We start from the raw sequence: 24,815 nt of genomic DNA, 5'->3' as shown, positions 1-24,815 counted from the left end.
TAACTCTCCTGCAGCATTTTTCACTTTGGGCAACTAAGAAGTAAATTTAAGAACAGTTAAGTAAGGTAAGGGATTGAGTGATAGTCTGGGATTTCAGTATTAAGCCTGTGTTTTTTTGTTGCAGTTTTAAATCAGAATTTCAGCACTACCTGAATGCATCGTCTTGGAGTGAAGTTTTTTGTAGCCATTAAAATAAGTGATTTAGAAGTTCCTGCAATAGGAATACCGTATTTGAACTGTGTTATTATCTGTAGGCAGTGGCCTGTCGGAGTTCTTATAAACAGATTGTATTGTGTAAATTTGTGTTTAGGGACATTTTAAAAGCAAAACTATTTACCCAGTTGCCCAGCACATCTCAGGTGAATGTGTATTCAGGGGCTTTTAAGCAAATTAATATCTGAAGTAAAATATAATGTGCAGAGTTATAAGCCTAACAGTGCACACTGGAATAGTACTGAGCAGATCTGTTATGCTGAATGTTAGGAAATACAACATTGATGAGATTTAGCCTTTTGTCTTACCTATGCCTCCCAAATCTATGCATGTTGGATGCCTGAATGTGGTTCTGCTCTTAAGACAATGCAATGAAGTTTCTTCTCCCATGGTGTCTAAGCAAGCGCTGCCAAAGAAATAGATTATATTTCCCCTTAGAATGATTCGATATTCAAAAGGAGGACAAGGAGGGCAAAACTGCCATTCCAGATCTAACCAATGAGCATTTAAAGGAATTGAAAGTGTGTTTGGAGTAGGGTGCTGAGCTCGGTGATGATCATGATAGGATACACAAGTTTTGCCCACTCCCTGTGAGAGCCAGCAGCACAAAAAGTCCAATATAGTTCCATATGCAAGTGATAAAACCAGACGTTGGCAAATTAATCTCTCTTATTCACAGTGTAGGTTGTTAATTGTTCTCTCTGCTGGCTGTCGATATAATGTGAAATTTTCATTCCCTATTCAAGATGGAAAAAGTTGTGGCTGAAAATGTTAACATTTGCATTTTTATTTGTTGATTTATTTAAAGGACAGCCTCTCTTACAGCAATCCATCACTCAGTGACACCCCAAATATGAATAATGTATTGTAGACTTGCGGTTACAATGTGTAATAAGTGCCAGAGACAGTAGAAGAATGTTAACTATGTTGCAAATGTAATATTTATCGACTCATAGTTTATTGCTTTCGAGGTTCAATAATACTGACCACAGGACATTAATATCACTTATCTTGATTTTAGTTGGGCACCTTTGTATGTAGAAATAACCCATCTATCTCATACTTACAAAATAAATGTGAAATTTACAGCGCTTTGTAAGAAGTGCATTATAGGTTTCTTTGCTTAGCGCTCACAATTCTCCTTTTCTGCCTTCTCATTTACTTACATCTAACATTGATCCCACTCCAATTGCCTGACCCAGCTGGTGAGCACCTCAGCACTCTTCCAGAGGCTTTATTTACTGGCTGTGTTACGATCTTGTGCATTTCTGGTGTCGGACCATTTCTCTCTTCCTGCTAAAGATCAGTGTGAAAAGAGACTGATATATAGTGTTCTTCTTTCTGAAAAGACCTTGGCTGAAAGACTAAAATGGATGTAATTTCTCTTTGGAAACTACGTGCATGCAAAATCATCTCTTTTAGAGGGGCGTGACTATCAGTAGGAGAATCGCATAAGATAGCCAACAGTTGTCCTTGTAGACATGGCATATACTTACAGAGAAATGTTTAATCGATGAATAGAAATACACTTAGAATAGAAGTACAGAGCAATTTGGGAAGATTCTGATTAAAATTTCAGGCTTTATTTTTAAAATCAATATTTTCTTGATACATTGCAGAACAACAACAACAAAAAAGCAATAAGATTATTCTACACTAGCAAGTCAGTTTGTGGCAATCATTCCTATCTTCAGTCTTTGCTATGGAATTTTACTTCAGATACTGATACAAACAAGATTCTTCTCTCACGACCACTGAAATCTTTGGACTTTCAGATGTGAAATGCAGATGGGAACCCAGGAATGGGATCAAAACCAAATTTAACAATGGAAGATTTCAAACTTGTGTTGAAATCACATTTTACCTGTGAAGCTTGGCTCTTGGGAAACTTGGAATTGGGTTCAGCCTTGAAAATGATAAACCTTGATTATATTTCATGCGGTAGACATGAAGTAAATTTTGAAATGACATTCTGTATTTACATTTGAGGTTATCAAATTTAACACGCCATGAGATTCTTTTTCTTTACTATGTGTAACAGGAGCACCTATTTGTGTCAAAGTAACCTCCTTAATAGCTGCTTTTCAATCGCTGTTTTCTGTGTCCGTTGCTGACAATGAAAATCGTATTGGGAAGTTTAGACTTGCAGTGCAAAGGGATTAATGTTAATTAGCAACTGTTGGCTGTAATTGTCACCCTCATTAAAATGCAGAATTATGTATTTCTTAGTTATAAATAACCTTTCTAATTGTACTTGATGTATGCCAGTTTAATCAAAAAGTACACTTGCAAACAGGTAGATATTTGCATTAATCTAGCACTGAATCTTTCAGTCTCTTTTGATCGTCTTTTATTCCAAAGTTGAGTAGTTGGGGGAGGTCTATTACAGCTACGTATTCTTTACACATTTTTTTATTCAGCTATGCAGATCTGACAGGATTTTGTATTAAAAGTGGGGGAAATGTCTTCTGGGAATGTTCAGCGCAACAGCAAGTGTGTCAGTTTTGAAGTAGTTGGCAAAGTTTCCATCATTCAGTGGTATGACAGTAAGTTGATTGTAGTTTGAAAGTAATAATAAGCAAAGCAAAATAGACTACAAATCATATTATGAAGCTAACTGAATCTCTTAGGTCTGTTCCTTACCATCATTTTCATTGTTACCTTAATTACTTTTTGCACTTCTTTTCCCCCATTGCTTTTGCCAGTTCTCATTTGCCATGTTAAATCTTACACGAAGGTTGGTTTGTTGGATGTGATTCTCATTTGTACTTGTAATCACAACAATGAAAAGTTAGTCTGAAAATACAGTTTCATTCTGTGTCTTGCTTTGCCCGTTTGTAAAAAAAAAAATAAATAAATACATAGTCTTTTGACTGTTGCCTTTTTTCTTCCACTGGAACTCTGAGTGCTCTGTGGAGTAGATTTTAAACATTTCCAAGGAACTGCTGTCATGGCAGTTTCTGCAGAGCTTGACAAATTAAGACCAATCTTGGTTACTCTCTTATGGCTCTGTAAGAAACTGTTCTGCATGATTCCCTTCCTAGCACTGTATTCACTTCTCCTTCAGAAGAGAACTCTGTTTTTTTGGTTTTTTTTTTAATATATTTATTCCTTTTTTTTTTTTTAAAGGAACTGAATAATAATATATTCAAAATAGTCATTCTCTCACGAAGTGGCTCTGTCATACTTCCACCACATTGCTTCTGCGCTTACCCCCTTTCTCTCCTTCCGTTGCCTGCCTGGAATATTCAGGCTGTAAACTCCTCGGAGCAGGATCCTGGCACAGTGAATCTCTGTGCTTGGTTGGTCCACATAATAACGATGATTAACTGTGATGCTAGTATAGTTAGGGTAGAATTCATCTTGCTTATCTCGAGACGACTGAGCTAGTTACCCCCAGCTCATTTTATGGCCGATGACTTATTTTAGGATCAGTTAAATCACCTTTTGGTGATGCCTGTCTTCCTGCGGACTGTAAAATAAGCCTGGAGTAACGTGCACTGACATCTTATTCCTCTTGTAGCTGAATATGTGGAACTAAAAATAAGTTGTTTGTCATTTATGTGTTGATTATGTATTGGAGGCAAATGCAGGGTTAACCTATGTGCTGCATGGTCTGTGCCTTGGTTATTAATACAATTTTAATACATGTGTTATAAATCAAAGGGCTTAGGTTCTGAGAGCTCTAGGAGAGGGAGTGCAGGTGTACCGCATCCTCCTCAGTGGCACATGAGCTTGTGATAACTTACTCAATAAAAATTCTTGCATCTCTGTTGCTTAAGGACATTAACCAACACTTTATACCGTTAGATGTGCCCCATTTCCAGGACTGGCTTTAATGTACCGTTTTTTTCTTTTTCTTCATCATATTCTAATTCTCTGCCTCAGTGAAGACCTCCAGCTCTTGTTTTTTGTACCATGAAGAGTGTAGTATTGTCATCTCATTAGTTGTCCTTTCTCTAGCCCACTTATGAATGCATTAAAGAGGTCAGGCCCTAACAGATTTCTGTGTTGCTCCCTGGGTGACCTCCCTGTCCACTTTCCAGAGGACCAATTTTAGTGTTATCTGTTTATTTATCATCTTTGAAACAATTATCTACCCGTTTTCCTCTTAGCTTACGACAACTTTTGAGTCTTTGGTGTTAGATTTGCTGAAAATGTACTGCAGATAAACTTTATAAACTCTGTTTTTCCACTCAGGTTGCATAATAATTCTACAAATCTAGCAGATATTTCCAATGTATTACGATTAAATATACTTTTCATCAATAGATCAAGTTTATACTGAGGAAGTTTCTTTACTATAGTTCCTATCAATCTGCTTGTTCTAAACACCAACATTCTTCATTTTTAGATTTGTGTATCACTGTGGATCATTTTAAAAATAAACCTTACATTTGCCAATTCTCACTGCCTCACAAGTGAGGCAGTTTTAGGCAGTTATGTCATAGTTAACACCTTACAGTTAATGGTTCAGCTATTTCATCCCTAGGCTCCCTCAGAAGTTTGAGTGAATACCAGCTGATCCCAGCTGCTTATTATTATTGTTCATTCTGTTGATTTGTTCTGTAATGTATTTATATGACACCTTCACTTGTGATAAACCGCCCACCACGTCCTCTTCGGCATCATGAACTTCATGGTGAAGAGCCTTTTCTGCTGAGGCGTTGTCACTCTTAGGCGGTCCTGTGTAAGTTTATTTCCTATTTTTGTGTATTTATGCTTTTCATGGAATCTTAGAATCATAGAGTCATACAGAATCCTGAGTTGGAAGGGACCCACAAAGATCACCTCCCACTGCCTGCTCACCCCCATGCTGTACCAAGAAGATTGTTAAAGTCAATTTACAGGTTTTTGCTGCGGCTGACAGCTCCATTTTCTGCAAGGTGTGACTTTGATTCCCTTCCTAGTAAACGTTTTGTTTTCAAAAACACATGCTATTGAATATTGGTAATTCTGGTTTTTAGCATGCCATCACTGTAGCAATGAAGTTATCTCCTCAACTTTTAGATAATCTTACAGGATTTGGGTTTTTTTGTTTGTTTGTTTGTTTTTTTTTGTTTTTGTTTTTGTTTTTTTTCACTTCACTTCAGATTTCATTATAGATACTGATTAGGTTTAGCATATAAATTTCTTATAAAACTTGCTTCTAGCTCCTAAATAATTTAGGGTCACGTATAATAATTTTGATCTGTTTTGTATTGCTTATGAGGTTGTATTCATTTATGACCCTCTGCGAGAAAAAAAGCAAAATTATTTCTTGCAGTCTGATTGTGTTGGGGAGAAATAATTTGAAAACACAGTGGAAAATTAAGCATTCACTGACCATAAATAGTCCTGTACGAAGTTATCTCTGTTTAGTAGCAGTGCCTTAAGTATTGTTTCTCTCCTTCTTCATAACATAACCTTTAGAGGCTTTTGTTTTGATATGTACAACTGGAAAGCTGAATGAGAAATTTGATTTCAAAGTTCTTTTTCTGTTAAAAAAAATAATAATAATAACAATAACAAAAAAGACATTTTAGAGTACTAATATATAATTTATGTATTTAAAATCTTTTGAGATTCCCAGAGCCTCTAATGCCATTGTACTTTTAACTTTCATTTTTGCTTCATCTGCATTGAATCATCTTTTACTACTTAAAACAGAAATTGAGTTTATTGAAACATTTCAGTTCTGATTATTTTTTAATAAAGATGGAGAAGTCTAACCTAATGAAATCACTGGAATGAAATGAGAAATCTAAAAAAAAAATAAATTAATAAGCTGGAGACTTAAAGATTTTATTAAGCCGCATTTTGGTGTATGTTTCTCTGTGTGTCCTGTCCTGGATCAACAGGGTGAGAAACATGCCATGTCAGGAATGACCTCTGCATCATTATGTGGACTTTTCCTGCTCCGTTTCCAGAAGCGTGAGTGGCACACACCCCTCATTACCAGCAGTACTTGTGCGTGTGCCTCTGACCATGAGATCGTGCTTGGAGATGAGCTGCAGAGCTGAATGCAGATTTTTTTTTCTCCCCACAGTCCAGACCTATAAATACATTTTGTTGAATGCACGCACATCTGTCAGTCTACCAGGTATCTGTGAAGCATCGTAATGTACAAGCAGATTTACGATTTATGAGTTTGCAGGCTTTTTCATACTCTTGGAAATGAAATGCTTCCTGCTCCATGCAGATTATCTGATAATTCTGTGTTGCAATGTGTAGGTATATGGCTTTCTTTGCAAGTCTCCAGTCTGATGTATGAAGTTCTTTTGTTGTGACCGTTCCATTGTACGTGGATCTGCCAGGGAGCTGTACAGAGGCCCCATTTTTGTTCCCATGACCTTGTCCTTTCCAAATAGCCAGTATTGTTCCAGTGCTGCTTTCCCTTTTTCATTCCATGAGATGAAACAATTCCTAGAAGGACTTTAGCAGTGCTCCAGCTGCTGCTCATCCCAGCTTGACTCTGCTAATTGCTCTGTGCATCCCTGCTCCTATCCATATGCTTGGAATTTGGAGCCTGCACATCCGCCTCATTCAGAGGCAGCAAACTGATGTAGTGAGAGAGATGTCCTCTCCCTCTCCCTTCCTTGCCAAGCTCAAATCCCTTTCAGTCTTTTTCCTATCTCCCAGTGGCATCTCAGCTCCTAGATTTCTAGGTGTGGGAGAGAAGTGTGCTTTCTTTACCTGAGCCTGCAGTGGCAGCTCGATGCGGCTGTGATGAGCGACATAAGGAGCATCAGGATCACCACAATGTGTAGCCCTGTTGCAATTGCCCACACAGTTCTCTTGCTTTCACTCCTGTTTTGTTACAAACTTTTTAGCAGCAGACCATTCCTACCCGGGCACAAACCGTAACATCGCATGACTTCACTCAAACCAGAAGAATTTTGTGCCAAGGTTGTAACGTTGTGTCATTACTTCATTGTATCTGTGTGAAAATTTTAATTTCACGCCCTGCGGACTTCACTGTCTCTGTGCTCTCTACTCGTGTTGTTGCATAGAAGGGTAAGTCCCTGGGTCACATTCATTTTGTAGCGTTCTCCTTTTTATTTCTTCCTAGTTTTATTTTTTAAAGCAAGAGTTCTGTTTCCTTTGAGAGATCTTGCTGTAAAGTTAGCTGGAGATTTCTGCCAGAAAAATATTTGCAAGCTTACAGTGCGGATACAAACCATGTTTTTACTAAGTTTCTTAATGTGTGGATATGGATATTCCTAAATATTTACATATTTATATTATATACATTTTTATACGGGGTTGTGTACTTACACTATGATGCATTTGTACATGAATAGATTCAAGTGATTCGGTAAAGTATGTGGGGAAGGGAACAAAACCCCATATTTAAATACATCATCATGTTTCTCATGCAGACAGTTTGATTTTACTGAACTGCAAATCTTTCTGTGCAGAAGCCCTTGGTTAATGCATGGGTTAGTTTATGGGGCTTTGCAGTTGCAGGCACTAGCAGTTCAAGCTTCCTCGGTTGCACGGTGCCTGTACTGTATGGGCAAATCAGAGTCCAATCCTCAGTAGTCCATCCTTGGAATTCTCTCATACACTGTCATGAGGTTTAATATGTTTATGAAGAGAAAAACAGACCACTATAAAGTCATAGAATGGCTCCAGGGATCATCTAATCCAGCTGCTTGCTCAGAGCAGGGTCAGCTTGTGTTTCAGTTTGCACCCATTACCTCTCATCCTTTCACTGAGAAGAAGCTGGCTCTACTTTCTTTCCCTGCTAATCAAGTAGTTGTATGTATGGTAAGATCACCCTGAGTTGCCTTTGCTCCAGGCTGAGCAGTTGGAGCTCTCTCAGGCATTCTTTGCATGTCACATACTCCAATCCCTCAATTGCCTTTTTCTGAATATTAAACTTTGCTCTTTACAACTCCCTGAAAGGAAGTTGTGATGTGGTGGAGGTCGGCCTCTTCTCCCAAGTTGTGCCAGGGTAAATTCTGATTGGATATTAGGAAAAATGTCTTCTCAGAAAGAGTGGTGAGGCATTGGCACAGGCTGGCCAGGGAGCTGTGGAGTTACTGTCCCTGGAGGTGTCCGAGAGCCATGGAGATGTGGCAATGAGGGATGTGGCATAATGGCATGGTGGGGATGGGCTGATGGTTGGGCTAGAAGAACTTAGTGGTCTTTCCAACCTTGAAGATTCTATGATTCTATTCAGGTTTCTGTCCAGTTCCTTCTCTGCAAAACTGCCTCTCAGCCAGTCAGCCCTGACATGTACCAGTGCCAGGGGTTATTCCTCCCCACGTGCAGGACTTTGCATTTCCCATGGCTGAATGTTATGAGATGCTTGTTGGACTCCTTCTCCTGCCAGCTGAGGTCCCTCTCTGAATACTTTCTTGCCCTTCTCAGCCTTGCATTTATTCAGAATGATATAGAAACTTAGTATTAGTCCTGTGAGCCACTAAGCGCCCTGCCTTATTTTGTGTTGTATCAATGATGTTATGTAGTTTCTGACAGAAGCGTGGACTATCCACAGGTGTATGGTTATCGAAAAGTAATCCTGCAGAGCCTGAGATCATCTTTGCTACTTACTGCTGGGAATGAACAAACTAAAATTTCACTTCCCTGCCCATCTGTTCAGCAACCAAAAGTAGGTAATTTATCTCAGTGGGATGCCTACCACCTGTGTAAAGTTTTTTGAAAGAGGTTGTTAGCTTGTGATGACTACGGCCAAGGGACACCAGGCCTGAGTGCCTCATACTCTGTGCTTTACTGCTGGCTTTTTCTGTAGGGTGCCTTCTAACTTGGCACTTGCACAGTGTCAAGCCTATTGAGCGCCTGTGTCCCTATCAAGCTTGCAAAGATGCCACCCGCTTTGCCACGCAGCATGCACTTGTGCCAGCTGTGTGCAACTCCATGCCAGCGGTCACCCCTCTTTGACATGCTAAACCAGGCATCACCAACACACTGTGTTTTTTTTACAGCTGTTTTATCTCAGTGGCTTCTCTTGAATTATGTATCCTCATCTTTGATGTATGAAATCTCAGCTGATTTAGAGATTACCCCTGAGAGTTGAGCAGCGCACCTGGAAATGAATGGAGCATCAGATAGTTCCAGCCCTTCCAACACAGGGCAGGAGGTTTAACAGTGTAAAGCAGCAGGTTTTACAGCAGTTGGGTACTGGAATACAATTTTTATGGGAGTGTTGTCTCATCATGTATGGTCTGCACCCAAGCAATCAATACATTAGTATGCTAAGAATTCAAGCTCAGTTGCAGTGTTTGCTCACAGGAAAAATGGAATGAATGTGACCTAAGAAAGAGCTGATGCGTAAGGAGCATGTAGGTGGTTCTGTTTGGAGTAGACACCAAGAGCTTCACTCGATAAGGGACCCAAAACTGTGTGTGCCTCTCTCTGGAAGGTGAGCAGAGCAGTGCCATTAATGCAGATCTGGCTGGGAAGTAGTTGCTGTCTGATGTGAGGCATTTAAGTACTTGATGAAGGAAAAAGAAGCTACTGAGTTTGAAACTACAAACATAATGTCAGCAAAATACAAAATCATAGGATGTGTAAAACTTAACGGCTGTACCCTATGAAGTATACTGAAGTTTCTTCAGAAGGAGTTGTGGTCACTCTGATCCCAGCAGAGGTTAGACTTTAGATGAACTGCAGGATTCTATTAATTTCTCTTATCCTAACGCAACTGTTGTAAAAGATCATGCCAGTCGCTATGCCGTTACAATTAATGAGGTTTTATCAGTTAAGAGCTCAGAACAACAAGCAGAGCTCAGGTTTGTGGTGTAGTCTGTCCAGAAGACATGCTTTTTGCAAGGCAAAAATATGTCCATTCTCTGTATTTTGACGATTACTTTACTTCAAATTTAAATTCCTCTGGATTTCTTGGCAGCTTCAGCCCATTAGCTCCTCATCACACTATCTGGTGAAGTGACCTTTTCCTCCTGGCTCTCCTGCATCCAGCTCATGACCAGAAAAGACCAGGACACTATTTTCTGAAAAACGTGCTTTTTAAAGTCAAGTTTCTGACCGTTCACTTTCTGCTCACTACTTGGTTACTTCTGTCCTTTCTTTTTTTTCTCCCTGTTCCCCATCAAGGGACTGCTAACACAGGCACCCATGGATCAGGAGCCGGAAGATGTTTGCATTTACCTCTGGAGTGCAATTTGGACTGATGGGTTCTTATCAGGGTTGCCAAGTCCATCCATCCAATTATCTATTTCTGTTTTGAACACCAAGCAACCATAAAGTTGAAAACCACGTTATATTTTTGGAATCTGAAATTTCAGACAATGCATTTATGAATTATTTATGGGAAATGTGTTTTCAGTAATGTGCGGCATAAAATGGAATGAATGCGTATCCATACTTGCCCTGAACTGTGCAAAGTGCATGCTAATAAACAGAATGATAACCTACCATCACTTTTGCCCTGTAAGATTTACAGTGCAAGCACTTTTTTGTGTGGTTTAATTCAAGTCAGTTTGTCAACTTAAAGCTCTAGTGTTTTGTTTTAAAGTACAACTTGGTGAGTGATTTCCTATTACTTAAAGAAATCTAACTGCTTTTTTTCCCCCCTATTTCAACCAGAGTTAGTGTCTGTAAATTTTTCTAGTCATGCTGGCATAAAGCCACGCTAAGTTATGCTTTAATTCACAATTAGAAGGCAGTGGCAACTGTGCAGAGCATCAAACCTCTCATTTAAAATGGCCATTATACAAGATCATGATTCTTCAGAATAATTAAGATATTGAAGAATAATTAAGATATCTGTAGATTTTCAGTCATTTAGAAGTGCCTGGCTTATTTAATTTTTTCAGACCTCCCTGAAACAGTTTTTTTCTGTAATGACAGCAATACAGGACTCTATATTATCACAACTTGGTGTTTACTGGTATCTGAATTGTCTAATGGTAACTTGTTTTCACTGATACAGCTGACAGGGCAGAGATAATTAAGAAACAAAAGAATCTGAGTGCTGGATTTTGCTATTAAACGCTCCATGCCACAGCAGAAGAAATTAAGCTGACAAGCAGGAGGCGAAGTATAATACAGATCTACAGGAAGAGTTGGTGTTTAGGTACAGCAATTGACTGTGTATAAAATATTTCACCAAGATAGAAGGAAAAAAGAAAAGAAAAAGGTAAAATAAATAATTTCCAAGCATTCACTGAGGCATCTCATTTCCAAGGTGTCAGATAGAGGTTTTGCAGTACCTATTCATCCTTACACAACAAATTGCAGCAGACAGGGAAGTAGCCCGGACCCAGTGAGCAAGTGGCAAAACTTCCATTGGTTTCCATAGGGTCACGATTCCACCCCAATATATACTTAAAACTAGCACAGCCCTGATTTTGCTCCTCTGCTCAATGAGGTTTTAAATCTTGCACAGCTAGTAGCAGTTCTTGCCACGATGCTTAGAAAGTCAATGAAAACTCACAGTTCAGTAACTAAATGACAAAGTAAGAAACTTTGGAATCATAAAATGGTTATAAATGCTTGACCTAAAACTCTGCAGATCTTCCAGTGACTGTACAATTGAAGCAAAAAGTTGATTTATTATCTGGCAAGCTGGGAATTTGGACTGAGCTTGTGAAGAAAGGCAGATAGCCAATCCATGTAAATGATTATGGACTTTGTAAGCAGATTTTTTTTTTTTTTCATTCTTTCCCCCTGCGCCATGCCCCTTAAAATTATTTTTTTGTTAAGTTATTTAGTACCTACAAAGTACCTGCAAAGTTCTAGCCTCCGTATGGGGGCATTTTCCATGCTATTCTGTCCTCACTTTGCTGAAAGCACAGTAGGAAAAAGAGATGAAACATGAAAAAGAAATCAAAACCAAGGAGCAAGACCTGGAATGGTAGAGTAGAGGTGCAGAATTTCATTGTACCATACATATGCAAACCCTTTGTCAGGGGCTTTAGCACATTATAAAAGAAAAAGCACAATTTTAAAGATGATTCATTGAATTAGAGCTTGCTTTGAGGGGAAAAATGCTTGGGGCCAAACTTGTAAGAGCAAAAAAAAAAAAAAAAAGAGAAAAAAGGCTGTTAAGGCAGGGGAAGTAGGGGGATGAGGTATGGCAGAAAATATGATGACAGCTTAGTTTTGGCCCATAACAATAAAGGGTGAAGATCTTGCTGGAGATATGCTGTGATGACAGAGTGCTTAAAGGGAATAAAAGCCAAGCATGCTCTGAAGTGCAAAGTTATTATGTAATATCACGGCAGAATCAGGGCCTCCAGTGCTGTACATAGACTGAGGTTCATTTTCTGATCTGAAGAGCTTTCAGACTTGATGAGACAGAAATGGGTGTGTGGGAGGGGAGAGAAGGACAATACAAACAGAGTGATTGCAGAGGTGGTTGTTAAACTCCATGGTAGTTCCATGGTTCTGTAATTTCTTTCTTTTATACTAAAACTTTGTTCTAAATTATTCTTCTGTCACTAGCAGATATGATTTAAAAGGTTTCTTTACTTCCCAGCACTCAAGTCTTTGTTCACTCTCCCTGTTCCAGAATTATTACAACCTCAGTTATGCCAATTCAGCTGCCTGCAGCTATGCCTTAAAAGAAACGATCTGTGTTTTTTGTTGTTTTTTAAGTACTAAAAGCACACAGAGACAAAAACAATAAAGCAGTCCTTTCAGTTTGACAGGTTGGTAACATGGCAGCAAAGCCTGAGTGAAAGTCCAGTGAAAAAATAACATAAAAGGCTGAGTTACCAGGAGTAAAAAGGTAGGGGAACTGAGGTTGGGAGCACTGAGGCAGACTGTGGAAAGGTGAGGAAAGCAGGTGTTAGTCTCTGACTAGTGGTAAGTGAAAATGACCTGTTTAGTAATGAGAGATGAGAGCAGCAGTAACTCTTATTTCAGTAATAACAGCCGGTTGGATGTTATCATAGGTGAAGCCAGGGTGAAAACTGCAAAAGAAAAATCTCTTATCAGCTCTGACTTAGGACAAAAGTTTGAGATGCTGATGTGCATCTCAGTATCCTGTAGCACACCGTCTCTGCTTGGTGTGTGAAAGACATGGTTAAGCCAGCAGTATTCAGCCTCTTTAAAGACTAGGTCCTCTTTAGCTCTTTATTACTGTTCCATAGTGCTGTTGAGCATAGATCATTTTGGTTAGTGAGGATGTATGTCATTACCAAATGATGCTGCTTTTCTCCCTGTTCTCCCATGCAAAGGCTGTCATCTCTGATGCCATTTGCCTGAAGATGTAGGGATAATAGTAACCCCACAAAACGAGGCGTTCCTTTTACTGATTTGCAGGTCTTATAGCATACAGCAACGTTACACTGCAGTGTGTCACACTAATTAGGAGGGGCACAAGAGCCATGAAATGGCTGCAAAAAGGCCGTTGGCTGACTGTTTGTTGGAGAGAGCAGGTCTCCTTTTGGCTTCTGTGTAACCACACCAAGGGAACGTGGTTCTGGTCTCTGGGTGATGGCTTGCTAGAAATACACTGACAAAGATAGGAGGAAAGTGGCAGGATCTGTTGCTGTGCAAGAGGTATTGATTTATGAGAGAAGATTAAAATACGTATGGCTCAGATAAATGTTGTCTGAGACTGGAGCAGAAGGAAGGAATGTAATGTTATTCAAATACTTAAGGAGTGTTTGCACCAAAAGTGGAGATGGCTTGTAGTATGAAACTGGGAGGAAGAAAAAACCTCTTTGGGTATCTGTAGCTGAGTATCAGAAACGTGTTCATGTAGTGCGTTCCTGTTTGCATTGCGTAGTTCTTCCTCCTACCAAACTCCAGTGCAACTATCTGCTCTTTTGAATGCTTACTCTTACAAGTGGTTGTGGAGTCGGACCCCCTAATCCTTACCAAGGCCCTTTAGGTTATGCTGTAGTCTATAAATAAGTAATAATGGTAATGATAGCATGAGATATATTTGACTGTGGAATGGCCTCCCAAGGAGAATAGCAAGGGGCTGATTGTTAGCAAAAAGTGTTAGGAAGCACACTGTAGGGAATTGTTCTCCGTCAGTGGGGAGATGGCTGGATGATCTAATAAGTCTTTTCCTTCTCTAGGTTATAATTCTGTGAAAACTGCCTCAGAGAATTCTTTAAAGTCTCTGATACCATAAGCTCTCTATTATGTGGGTGTAGGTTTTACAGCACTCCGGGAGGCTTTTGCTGAGGACATTGTAAATATATTCTGTTTTACATTGTGTGATGTATTTTAAATAAAAGACTTAGATCTTTTTTTAATTGCTTTGAACTATTCTTCAGTCTGATCTTTTTCTTTAAGAATTGAGAAACTTTGAGATACTTTTGGAAAATACAGACCCATTGCAGGCAACCTGGAGTTGTCCCAACCTGGAGTTGTTTTAAATACGTACAGCACTGCTTAATTTGCCTCCTCCTGTCTCCCATGGTGAAGTGTCAGTTCTGAATCCCAACCCACATGAACGTGAAATGAGAATCTCAGGCTAACTGGCACAGTCCCTTTGTCTCTGACTCCTTGTTTAATCTTTTTCATCCTCTTGAGTTTTAGGCTCGAAGATTGCACTTCACTGTGTTCATTTCGAGGAGGTTTCAGCATCTTGAGAAGTCAATACAAGGGATTATCCCCCAGGGTGTTATTTGGTCACTGAAGATCAGGTCACGTGAAAGGCAAAGGTCCTCTATCTTGGCTTTCAGGGAATGACTGCAAGATCAGTTTCTCTTTTCAGCTTTCATTTCCTATCCAACTAGTTTCTGTTGTTCATTGATATGTTCATCTCAGGCTTGCTGGGCCAAATAGCACGATGGCTAAAACCTGGATTATACTCTGTATAGCAGGGAGGGAGAGAAGGAAGAAGGAAGCATCAGGTAAGACCTCTGCATAGTGAAACAGGAAATCTAGTGACACAAAGAGGATCCACTGAACATAATATATTTGGATTCTCAAAAGGCCATTGCCAGGACTCGGCACCAAAGCACCCAGGTTTATGCAGGATTAGGGCAAAGTCCTTTTTCGTATTTACTGCTGATTTTCTGATAACAAGCAAAGGGACAATATTTATTTTTCATGATGCAGAAGAGTTGGTAGCAGAGTGTTTCAGTGTCAGAATGGTTATTCATTGGTAAATTGGAACAAGAAGTGAACAGTGAAATATTCTGGATAACCTAATGTTTGTAGATGGATAACCTAATGTCTGCAGAGTTCTTTCAAGTAGTCAAATGTCATGCATATGGCAAGAAACTCCAAAAACACATCAAAACTGATTGGTAGAAAGGTAATTTGCATAGAGAAGAGTGGTCAACAGTGTGCCTATTTGATGCTGAACTCAAGAGCCGTTTTTTTGCCATTTGTGAAGTCAGAGGCTCCACAGAGCTTCACAAATGCTTGTACATACACAGGCCTTGGTGTGCTTGCACTCTTGGTCTCTACTTCTCAAAAAAGAGATTGTGGATGCTAGAAAAGATGCATGGGACAACTAAAGTGATCAAGGGGATGGAGCAACTACTGCACCAAGAGGGACTGAAAAGTTGTTGACATTGAAAAAGACTGAATGAGAACACTAACAGAGTTTGCAAAATAGTAAAGGTGAGGGATAAATTTAAAGTAGAACTGTTGTTCATCAGATGCTATCACATAACTGCAGTCAATCCTTAAAAAGCATTCAGTGAAACTAGAGGACACGCAAGAGGGTGTCTTTCCATAGCAGTGAACATCTTGTGCTTGCTGTCATGGGATATTGCAGAAACTGGAGTATGAAAAATAAATTGGACAGAATTGTGAGCAACACATTGTTGAAATGACAGCCAGGAATGTAATGTCCATCATCCCTAGTGTGAAAATTGTGGACACAAGAATAAAGATGGCAGAAAGAGCTAGGACTTAAGTTTAGATAGAGCTCAGCCTTTTTTCTATAGAGCTTAGCTTCTGGATGGGTAAGGAATCATTACAGCTAGTATTTTCCATACGACCTCACACTGTGTTGCTAGTGTGTTGTCTTCAGGTTTTGGGGTCGTTTGACCACTGAGGCCATTTCCCTATCTGCATGTGTATTGTCTGCTGTGGAAGCTGCTTTTATTTGCCCTGTTTGTTCCAATCAAGTAGAGATTTGACATTTGCTTTATAATAGCAATAAGCCTGGTTTCCTTTTCTGTAAAATGGGTCTTTTCCCTACCCCTTGAATGCGTTTTTAGCTGTATTTAGCATTTGTAAAATGCTTGGAGGCAGATGATGTTTTATGAATACAAAATAGTGTTGGGCTTTGTACTTGGGCACAATACTGTACCGTAATTCAAAGGCAATTCATGTAACATTAGTAAATCACTTTGAACTTTATGTTGAAAATATAAGCAGTAGTATAAAAATAAACCTTTTTATTTCCTCTGGTATATACAGTTAAATAAAGTAAGCCTATATAGCTACTAATCTCCAAAACCGTATTGCCAGTATGCTTTGTTGAAATGCCATCACCTTGCAGAAGAGACATTCTGTGTTTTGTACACATTTATGGTTGAAGAATAAATTTTCAGAGACTGTAAATGAAAAGATATCTCTGAACATAGTGATCAAATAATATCTGACAGTGCTTGTTTAAAGAAATATACATATATCTCACTGCCGGAGTATTTATGACTCTAATAAGTTTAGTTATTTTGCCTCATGGGGAAATTCCTGCTCCTTCAAATATCAAGCTTGTTTGGTGTTGTGCTGTTTTTATAGGAAGGAGTGAATGATATTATTAGTTAAATAGGACTGCACGATGTGGAAATACAATAGTGTGGTTTAAAAATTGAACAGCATGTAAGAAATATATTTTACCAGCAATGGGAAATAGACAAATATAAAAAATTCAGTGAATATCCCAAAAGTCTAAACAAATGAACAAACATCTCTGTTCAGGTGATTGATACCAATATGAGCTGATGTTCCCTTCAAAAACAGCATTTTCTCTAATATTCTGATCATCAACTGAGTTCTGTGCATCGTTTTGCATAACCTGACCATTTTGTAGGTACCATACATTGCAGGACCGCTGCCTCTGGTCTACCCATGTTTTTTGTTTGTTTGTTTGTTTTTTTAATAGAATGCTAAATGGTTTCATATGATTTCTCAGCAACCATCCTAGGAATAAGTGGTCTTATGGTTCCCAGAGCAACAGCCGCATTTGCGTCTGTCATAAGATGTGAGTGCTTTCCTTCCCATTCAGGACTGAAGCACAGCACAAAGGACGGTGCACTTGTGGATGCTCAGAGCGCTGTCTCCCTGCTGCACAGGCAGTGAAACAGAAATGCAGTGGAGTGTGTTTATTTTTATACTATTTTCTTCTTTAGAACCGGGACATTCAGAGAGCTGCTCTGAATCACAGTACTGTCTGGTGTTTCTTGTTACCTTAGTGATGGACTACAAAACTCTTATATATTGAGCGTTTGCAAACTTTACTAGATGCTGACTTAATTAGAAGCTAATGCTGAAAGTTTGCAGTATAATTTCCTCAAGCACTTTAGGAGCTGAGGAGACAAATTTCCAGAAATCTGTATTAATTGTACACAGGAGATTAGGAGAGTACTGTAATCGTGCTGAGCAATGCCTGACCAGTCAGTACACAGCTCTGCACTGAGACAGCTACAATGGGTTGATCCTTGTTCCTCAGACAGATTGGGAATCTCCGTGCTTTTCTGTATGGAGCTTTATTTGGGGTTCTATTTTGTACGTTAAAAAGAAAGGTCAATTTTCTTCACTGCGAGAAGAGCTTCACTACTTACCTTGGTCTGTTCTCTTTGCATCTGTTGCTACCCTTTTTGTGTGGTCCTGCCTTCATTACGCTTTGTACATCCACTGTTCATGTTCCCTCTCCTGATGGAATTTATGAAGATGCTTAGGCCTATTTTCTCCAAAGCCTAGCAGCTATATAACTCCTAGCCCAAGCTTATAGACTTGCACAAACTTTATTATCCCATGATGAAACATACAAATTTTCAAGTTCATGACAGTTACATGAAAAAATGTACATGGGGGAAATGCCAAAGCCAGACTTAGAGAAGATGTTTTCCACTTGGTTACGATGTACTTGCTGACTCTCCAGTAAACTAAGAAATGTAGCAAAAGGGTAAAGACAGGCTGGATTATCACTGTTTTTGAAGGGACAGTTGCCTGTCTCATTTCCATGCTGCTGAAAGGGCAAAACCCATAAAATAAAATGTACATAAGCATCTAGCACTAAATAGGACATTTGGTTGTTCGGTTGAGCGTCCATACATGAGGAATTTCTGTATCTAGCTTAATGTCTGATGCTAGTACTTCTGCAAAACATATGGGATTTTTTCCCATTTGGGAAGCATGAACAGCACAGGGACACTATTGGCTGTTAATTTCCATAAAAAAAAAACACTCAGTATTCACAAGCCAAGTTTTCCAGAGCAGTCCTTATGTTTGAAACATTCTGACTTTGGGTGCCTGATGCTGCAGCTTTGACTTCACTGATGCTACAAAGCGTGATCTTAATCTGTTTTTACTTACTCATTTATTCAGATCATGAAAGGAATGCATATGGAATTTTTAGAGAAAGTTTCATTTCAGGAGTTGAGCGTTCGGGTTGTGTCTCTTTAAATGTTTGGATACAAATAAGCAGAGAGAAAATTGTCTTTGCAAGCTTCAAACCATTCTAGGTCTAGTCGGTTGCCTCCAGCCAGATGCTGTCTGATGTTGCCTAGACAAACTAGGGCAAGCCATTATCATTGGATTAAACACTAAATACCTGCAAGGAGCATTCTCTTTATCAGATAGAGCTCTGTTAGCAGAGTTCATTCACTTTATTGCATATATAACTGTGGTGTCAAATAGACTGATTTACAACACCTGGTCTTTTACATAATCTTCGCTATTTGCTGCTCTTGTAATCTGCCAAATCATTTAGCCTTCCTGATAGCAGAAATGCTGTAAAACTTAGATAAACTTGCAGAAGAAATGAACTCCAAGGTACTGCTGAAATCTAGGGCCTGCACGTTTACTATAAATGTACTGGCTGGTTTGGTTTCTCCCTACCTAATCTGTGATTAAATGTGGCTGCCGGAGAAATTGAAATTTTATGATAGCACTACAGTCAGAGGAGATAAGCATTTGTATGCTAGACTAGATTAATCTAAAAAGTTTTAGGTGTGGCTAATGAAACCAGTGTATGTGTTAACTGGTTTTCTTCAGGTTCAAAGCATCTGTGTATATCTGTATAGACTCATTCCAAAACGTTTTCTGCATGGAAAGTCTAATATAGCTGTGTAGCTGGTTTTCACTAGTATAGAGCTTGTTCCATTACACATATCTTAAAGTTTTTACAGGATACTTTCTGAATGCTAATATGAACAGCAGGCATGTATGCAGTGGTTTAGCATGGCTACCTATGTTCTTCTGAAGTTCTTGGCTAGAGTAACTGTAAGGCATCATGTTGGAGCAAGGTTAGTAGCTGTTTGCACAGTCCATTTGAAACAAAATGAAAGCTCAATTTTTTGTTTTGAGTCACTCATTTCTGGCTATAAGGGGTGATTTGGACAGATAGATGATAGAAAGTCATGTAAAAGTGCAAAATATGAAAGAATTTTACAAAGTGAGTTTCTGATTGGATGAAATATAAGCTAGTATGTCTGGAGGAAACTAATGCAGACTGTTAAATAGAAGAGAGAGCACTGAGATGCAGTTATATTGAGTCAGGCTGTATTAGGAATGATGACCACCATCAAATTGGAAGGAACAATAAATATTAAAGGAAATGAAAGAGTTGACTTTTTGAAGCAATAAGAGCATAACTAACGATTGCCATTAACGTTGGCATTAACCTATCAGTGCCATGTTAATTCTCTGAGTTAAGTGTCTCAGTATCTTAGGTTAGCTTGTCATGCTCAGTTTTCTGACGGTGGTTGGCATGTAACTCTCACTGCTGGAGCTAATGAGAAATATTTCACACGGCTTTGCTAGTTCAGGGAAAAGAGTCACTTTACCTCCTGCTGCGCATGACAGTGCTGGACAACACAAGGAGTACTCTGCCTCTGGGAATTCCATTGACCTCTGCTAATCTTTCACTTCAACAAACTATTTTGAATGTTCACACTGGAGAATATTTGTGCTTAAGAATTCCAGCTGGCTGATTTAGTTTCACAGTCTTCTCAGTCTCCTCCTCTGCAACTCAAAGCAGGAAACAGCTTGAGATGTTTACTCACACTGTAGATGAAGTCTTTCTTCTTACAAGGCAGGGACCTTATGGGGGCCAACTTGTTACACTCATACCTTAGGTTGGGTGCTATGAATAATGTTCTCTGCATGTCAGTTATTGAGTGTGTGAATTATTTCAGCATTGGCAACATCAGACAGGTCAGTGCTAACAAGTTGGAATGAAAGGGACTTTTGGGTAAAACTCTTGAGTGATATCTCTTATATTAGAGAGCAGGCTCCCAGGGAGGCAGTGGAACCGGTATTCTTTAAGACATTTAGGTTTGGACAGGAGAAAATATATTGTAATGATCAATCCTGTGCTGGTATTTAGATCAGGTCTTGTCTTGTGTGAATATTAATAGGAAGCCTGTTTAAAGCAACTGCCATTATTCAGTGTGTGTTACTAGCTAACAGTGGCTTGCAACCTTCCCCCACATCTGCACTCACACTTAAAGGACAGCCTGAGTAATGTCTATCACCTTTGCCTTCTCTCATAGTGCCTGAAGTGTTGATTTTGTATTGCCTTGTTTAGATTATATTCCTTCAGTGCTTCCACCAGACAGACTCCATATAGTGCATAGAGATTTACTGGAAGCACGTGTAGTTTGTGGCAATAATAATAAAGTCTCCTGCTGTTTTCAAATCCCCAGGAAACTAAATCAAGTGTAGAGGTCTATTCAAAAAAGTGCAGCATGCATATAAGTCACTTTACCATTACCTGTGTGGGTCCGCCTTGTACCTGTACTGTGCACTTGGCTGTCATATCTCTGACTTCAGTCCTCAATCTCCGGAGTGTGACTAAGACATTACACACATCAAATGGAAAAGCTGATGAAATAGCTTAAAATAACCCAAGAACCCATGCTTTGCTCACCTCTTTTTTCAATACCTCTGTGTTGGTATTCCTCACAGGAACTTAGATAACAGAACTCATTCTGGTCTAATGGACCCCATCAGACAAGTGTAGATCTACTTTGAATGGTGAAGGTGGAAAGGCGGGATTCAATTCCTACATGATGATGTGATGCTTAATGGATCTTCAATTTCTTTGTGTGTTTCTGTAGGTATGAAACTTCTCTTCTTGACATGGTTCAAGCTATGAGTCCAATATCTGCCCCAGGACACCACTACAGAGAATCCTATGAGAAGAACAAAATGCACACGCCTGGTCGTGTGAATCACCGGTTGACATCTTGGTGCCAGTCCCCTCGTGGTTCCAGAAGCAGAGCAGGAGAGTTAGAGGAGAGGCGGCTGCTGGAGGAGATTTTCTTCATTTGACACTGCTCTTTGGTCTACGCTCCTTTTATAGAATTTGTAGTACCTTTTTATTTCTGATTTGTTTTTAAGTACCATTTTTAAATTATTTGAGCAACAACAGATTGTCTTCCTTCTTCTAAAACACAGTTAATTACCATCTAGTTTTGTTTTGGATTTAGTAATCATGCTGCAAGGATATTTTGGGGATACACCAATCAGAAAGCGTTGAGATTTTTTTTTTTCCTGAATCTTTCATGTGCCAAGTAATCATTCTAAAATAGAATTTTTTTCATCTACAACATTTTCTAATAGATTGAAGTCACAGTTTTGCCAGCCTCATATCAGAAGTATATTTCATTATCGATTTTTAGCTCTAAAGCAGTTTGTAAAAACTGCCTAACATTCAAGAGCCACAATGTTCAAAGTAGATTATTTTCTAATTAAACAAGTCTGTTTAAAACCTGGCATATTACAAAGGTACAAGCACTTTACTACTTTTGTCAATGATTTTATGATCTGCTTTTCCCTTCAGCACTCTGGTATTTAACACACTGCATTTTTAGGGGTTATATCATAAGCTCAACTATTCAGTGTCTAATAATATGAACACATGATGTTGCAGGTTGATGTATTAGGCATCCATTCGAAATACACTCCTCTTTAAATCAGTGCTATTTGACATAGTTTGTGTACTGGGAGACCCAACCCTGATATAGCAGTACACGGTCAGATGTTGTAGTGGTCCAAAACCTGTGTGATGTACTTCTCAAGATGAAATATATAGCAGTGGTAGGATAAGAACAGTCTTAAGACATTTTCACTAACTTGCACTATTTTGATCCGGTATCCAGGCTCCATTGTAAATAAGACAAATCAGTAATTATTTCCACCAGCAGCTTGCAATGCACATTTCCCTGCCGGCTTTAATTATTCATGCTATATCTATTTCAGTTTATTTAAATGCACTTCCATCTACTGCATGTACTTGGTTATTTAAAGAAATGTGCAGAATTGGTAAAAATGACTGCAGATTACAGGATTAATGGTCATTTTCTCCACAATGCAGTGTTCATATTTTATTGTAACAGTAGCCACCGGCATGTGTTCCTAGAAATATGAGGCTAAAATACTCATTTTGCACAGTAAAATTGCATTGAGGGAAAGGTAGAATTGAGCCAATATGGGCAAGTTCTAGACCATTTGCTCCCAAACACTGCTTTGTGGGCCAGTGCGGCTTTTTTGACAGTCTTTTTAGGCAACCGTGCTGATCTTAATGGCAGTGGTTGCTGGCCTGATCCTTGGAGTATCGCTGCTCCCTGCCTCCAATGTGCTCTCGTGCAATGCTTGGTACTCCTGTGCTCTGCAAGGAGCTAGCAAGGCTCAGCAATGAGGTCCACTGTGCCTCTCCGATGAGAGCATGCACTATGCAGAGCATTGAGCACGGACCCCCCTGGCAGCATCCCGCTTTTATAGCAATGAAATAAAAGGAGAATGAAGGAGGAGATGAACCATAATTCTGAGTTGTTTCACTCAGGCTCTGTCTTAATCACAAATTAGGTGATATCTTTTCCATGCATCCCAGCAGAATTTTAAAGGCTGTTCGGAGGAGTTTACGGGAGGGAAGCAGCATTACTGGACCAGAAAATGACTACTGTAGAAAGACCCTGCTTGATCTGTCCTGCTGTCAGTGAGACATTTTAGTTCTTTCTAATATACCCATCTGCTGTTGAGTGCTCCCGTCGTTCTTCTTCCTCGACCTGTGAAGGCACAGGTTTGTAGTTAAAGCCCCAAAGACATAATAGGTGCTCTGACACAAGTACAACAGTTGCGGCAATAGATTTTCTTACTGGGCAAGCAGCCTGTTTCTTTAGGAAGACAGGGAAAGGATGGGGAAGGCAGAGAAAAAATGTATAAGGAGCAACAGGAAAAGCATAGAAAACCATGAAAGCTATGATAAACACATAGGTCTTAGGGTTTGGGGATTTTTGTGTGTGTAGTTTGTTTTGGTTTTGTTAAGGTTTGGCATTTGTAAAGAAACAGTTCTCTGATTTCAGTCCAATTGCTTCTCTTCTCTTTTCCACTTTGACTGAAACTTTAATTGCCTTTTCTAATAAGTGCTAACTGACCTTTTGAAAAAGCAAAATATAGAAGTATATCTCTTAAAAGGTGCCTTTGTGTACCCAGTCGAGAACACTGCATGGGAACATTGTGTTCTTTGGGTCTTTGTGGATGCCAGTATAAAGCTGCTTTAGGATTCCTTATGATCCATTTTGTCCCCTAACAATTCTAATTCTGACGGCGACTTTTGACTCAAATCTATATTTTGGTAGTAGCTCTTTTTAAAGTGACATTGTCAGGGTTGCAGGTTCTACACTCAAGGTACTGTCCATCAGTCAGAGCTGCACGAGAGGCATACCTTTATGTAGTCAAGAATTCTAGAATTAAGATAGTTGAAATATCTGATGGATGAAAACCTGCATGTTTTAACTGTCTGTGAGATATGAACCGAGAAGCAAAAGCTATTAATTTGGCAGACCCTGTGAAAAATCATTTTTTATAATGCCGGTTCTTGCTCTAGTTATCAGCAGTACATTAGGAATAGTGTTTAGCAGTCAGTGCAAGCAAAGATATTTTGCCATGAGGCACTACAAAGTTGAAGTTATTAAAACATTTATAGCCTTAGAAAAAAAAATCAATGATTGTCAAATAGGAAAGGACAAAATCAGTATTTGGGACTGGGAGGGGAATTGTTTTCCATCTGCTAAAACAGTAGAGGAAATGCTAAAATTAAACTAGCAAAAGCAATCACTTGACAGTGTCCTTTTACTTTTAAGCTCCTGTATTAGGAAGCTGCCGCTGGGGAGGTAGTCCAGCCATAGAATGTTTGTCCAGAGTGTTTCCAGTTAACACACTTCAGCTGCACGCTGGGCTGTGTTCTGCCTGAGACTTGGTGAAGTAACATGACTCCTGCCAAGGCTGCTGCCCACACCTTCATTTTCTGCTCTTCCCAAGTGGCTCATACATGTGCACTGCAGATGTTTGTGTGCTCATTGCTTTCGTGCACCTTGCACATGGTGGACCTGCAGCAATCACACCCTTTCCACCTGTAGCCTCTGAAGTCTCACTGTTGAATACCATCTTGAACGTATATTTATAAATGTATGTGAGGTCTTAAACTAATAAATTATCTGGGTATTTCATTTAATTTTACAGACTTCTGTTTATTTGAA

General features: G+C 39.2%; 1 protein-coding gene across 9 annotated transcripts in view; it reads left to right on the top strand.

The window, feature by feature from the left end:
- Nucleotides 1-24,815, top strand: part of KIAA1328 (KIAA1328 ortholog) — a 181,742-nt gene that overhangs the window by 152,891 nt on the left and 4,036 nt on the right. For 7 of the 9 annotated variants that reach the window (XM_010725187.3, XM_085214413.1, XM_085214416.1 and 4 more), the window contains one exon: nucleotides 21,393-24,790. The exons of 1 other annotated variant lie outside the window; for it this stretch is intronic. In XM_010725187.3, the coding sequence (XP_010723489.3) occupies nucleotides 21,393-21,606 (214 nt within the window). In that variant the 3' untranslated portion in view covers nucleotides 21,607-24,790. Of the gene's footprint in view, nucleotides 1-1,832; nucleotides 3,081-21,392; nucleotides 24,791-24,815 lie in introns of those variants that run through there. One more of the 9 variants, XM_085214414.1, reaches the window with a different exon arrangement.

The sequence above is a fragment of the Meleagris gallopavo genome, chromosome Z (assembly GCF_905368555.1).
Source record: "Meleagris gallopavo chromosome Z, MGAL_WU_HG_1.1, whole genome shotgun sequence".
NCBI lineage: Eukaryota > Metazoa > Chordata > Aves > Galliformes > Phasianidae > Meleagris > Meleagris gallopavo.
The sequence above is the reverse complement of the archived record's forward strand: the minus strand, read 5'-3'. Positions and strand labels throughout refer to the sequence as shown.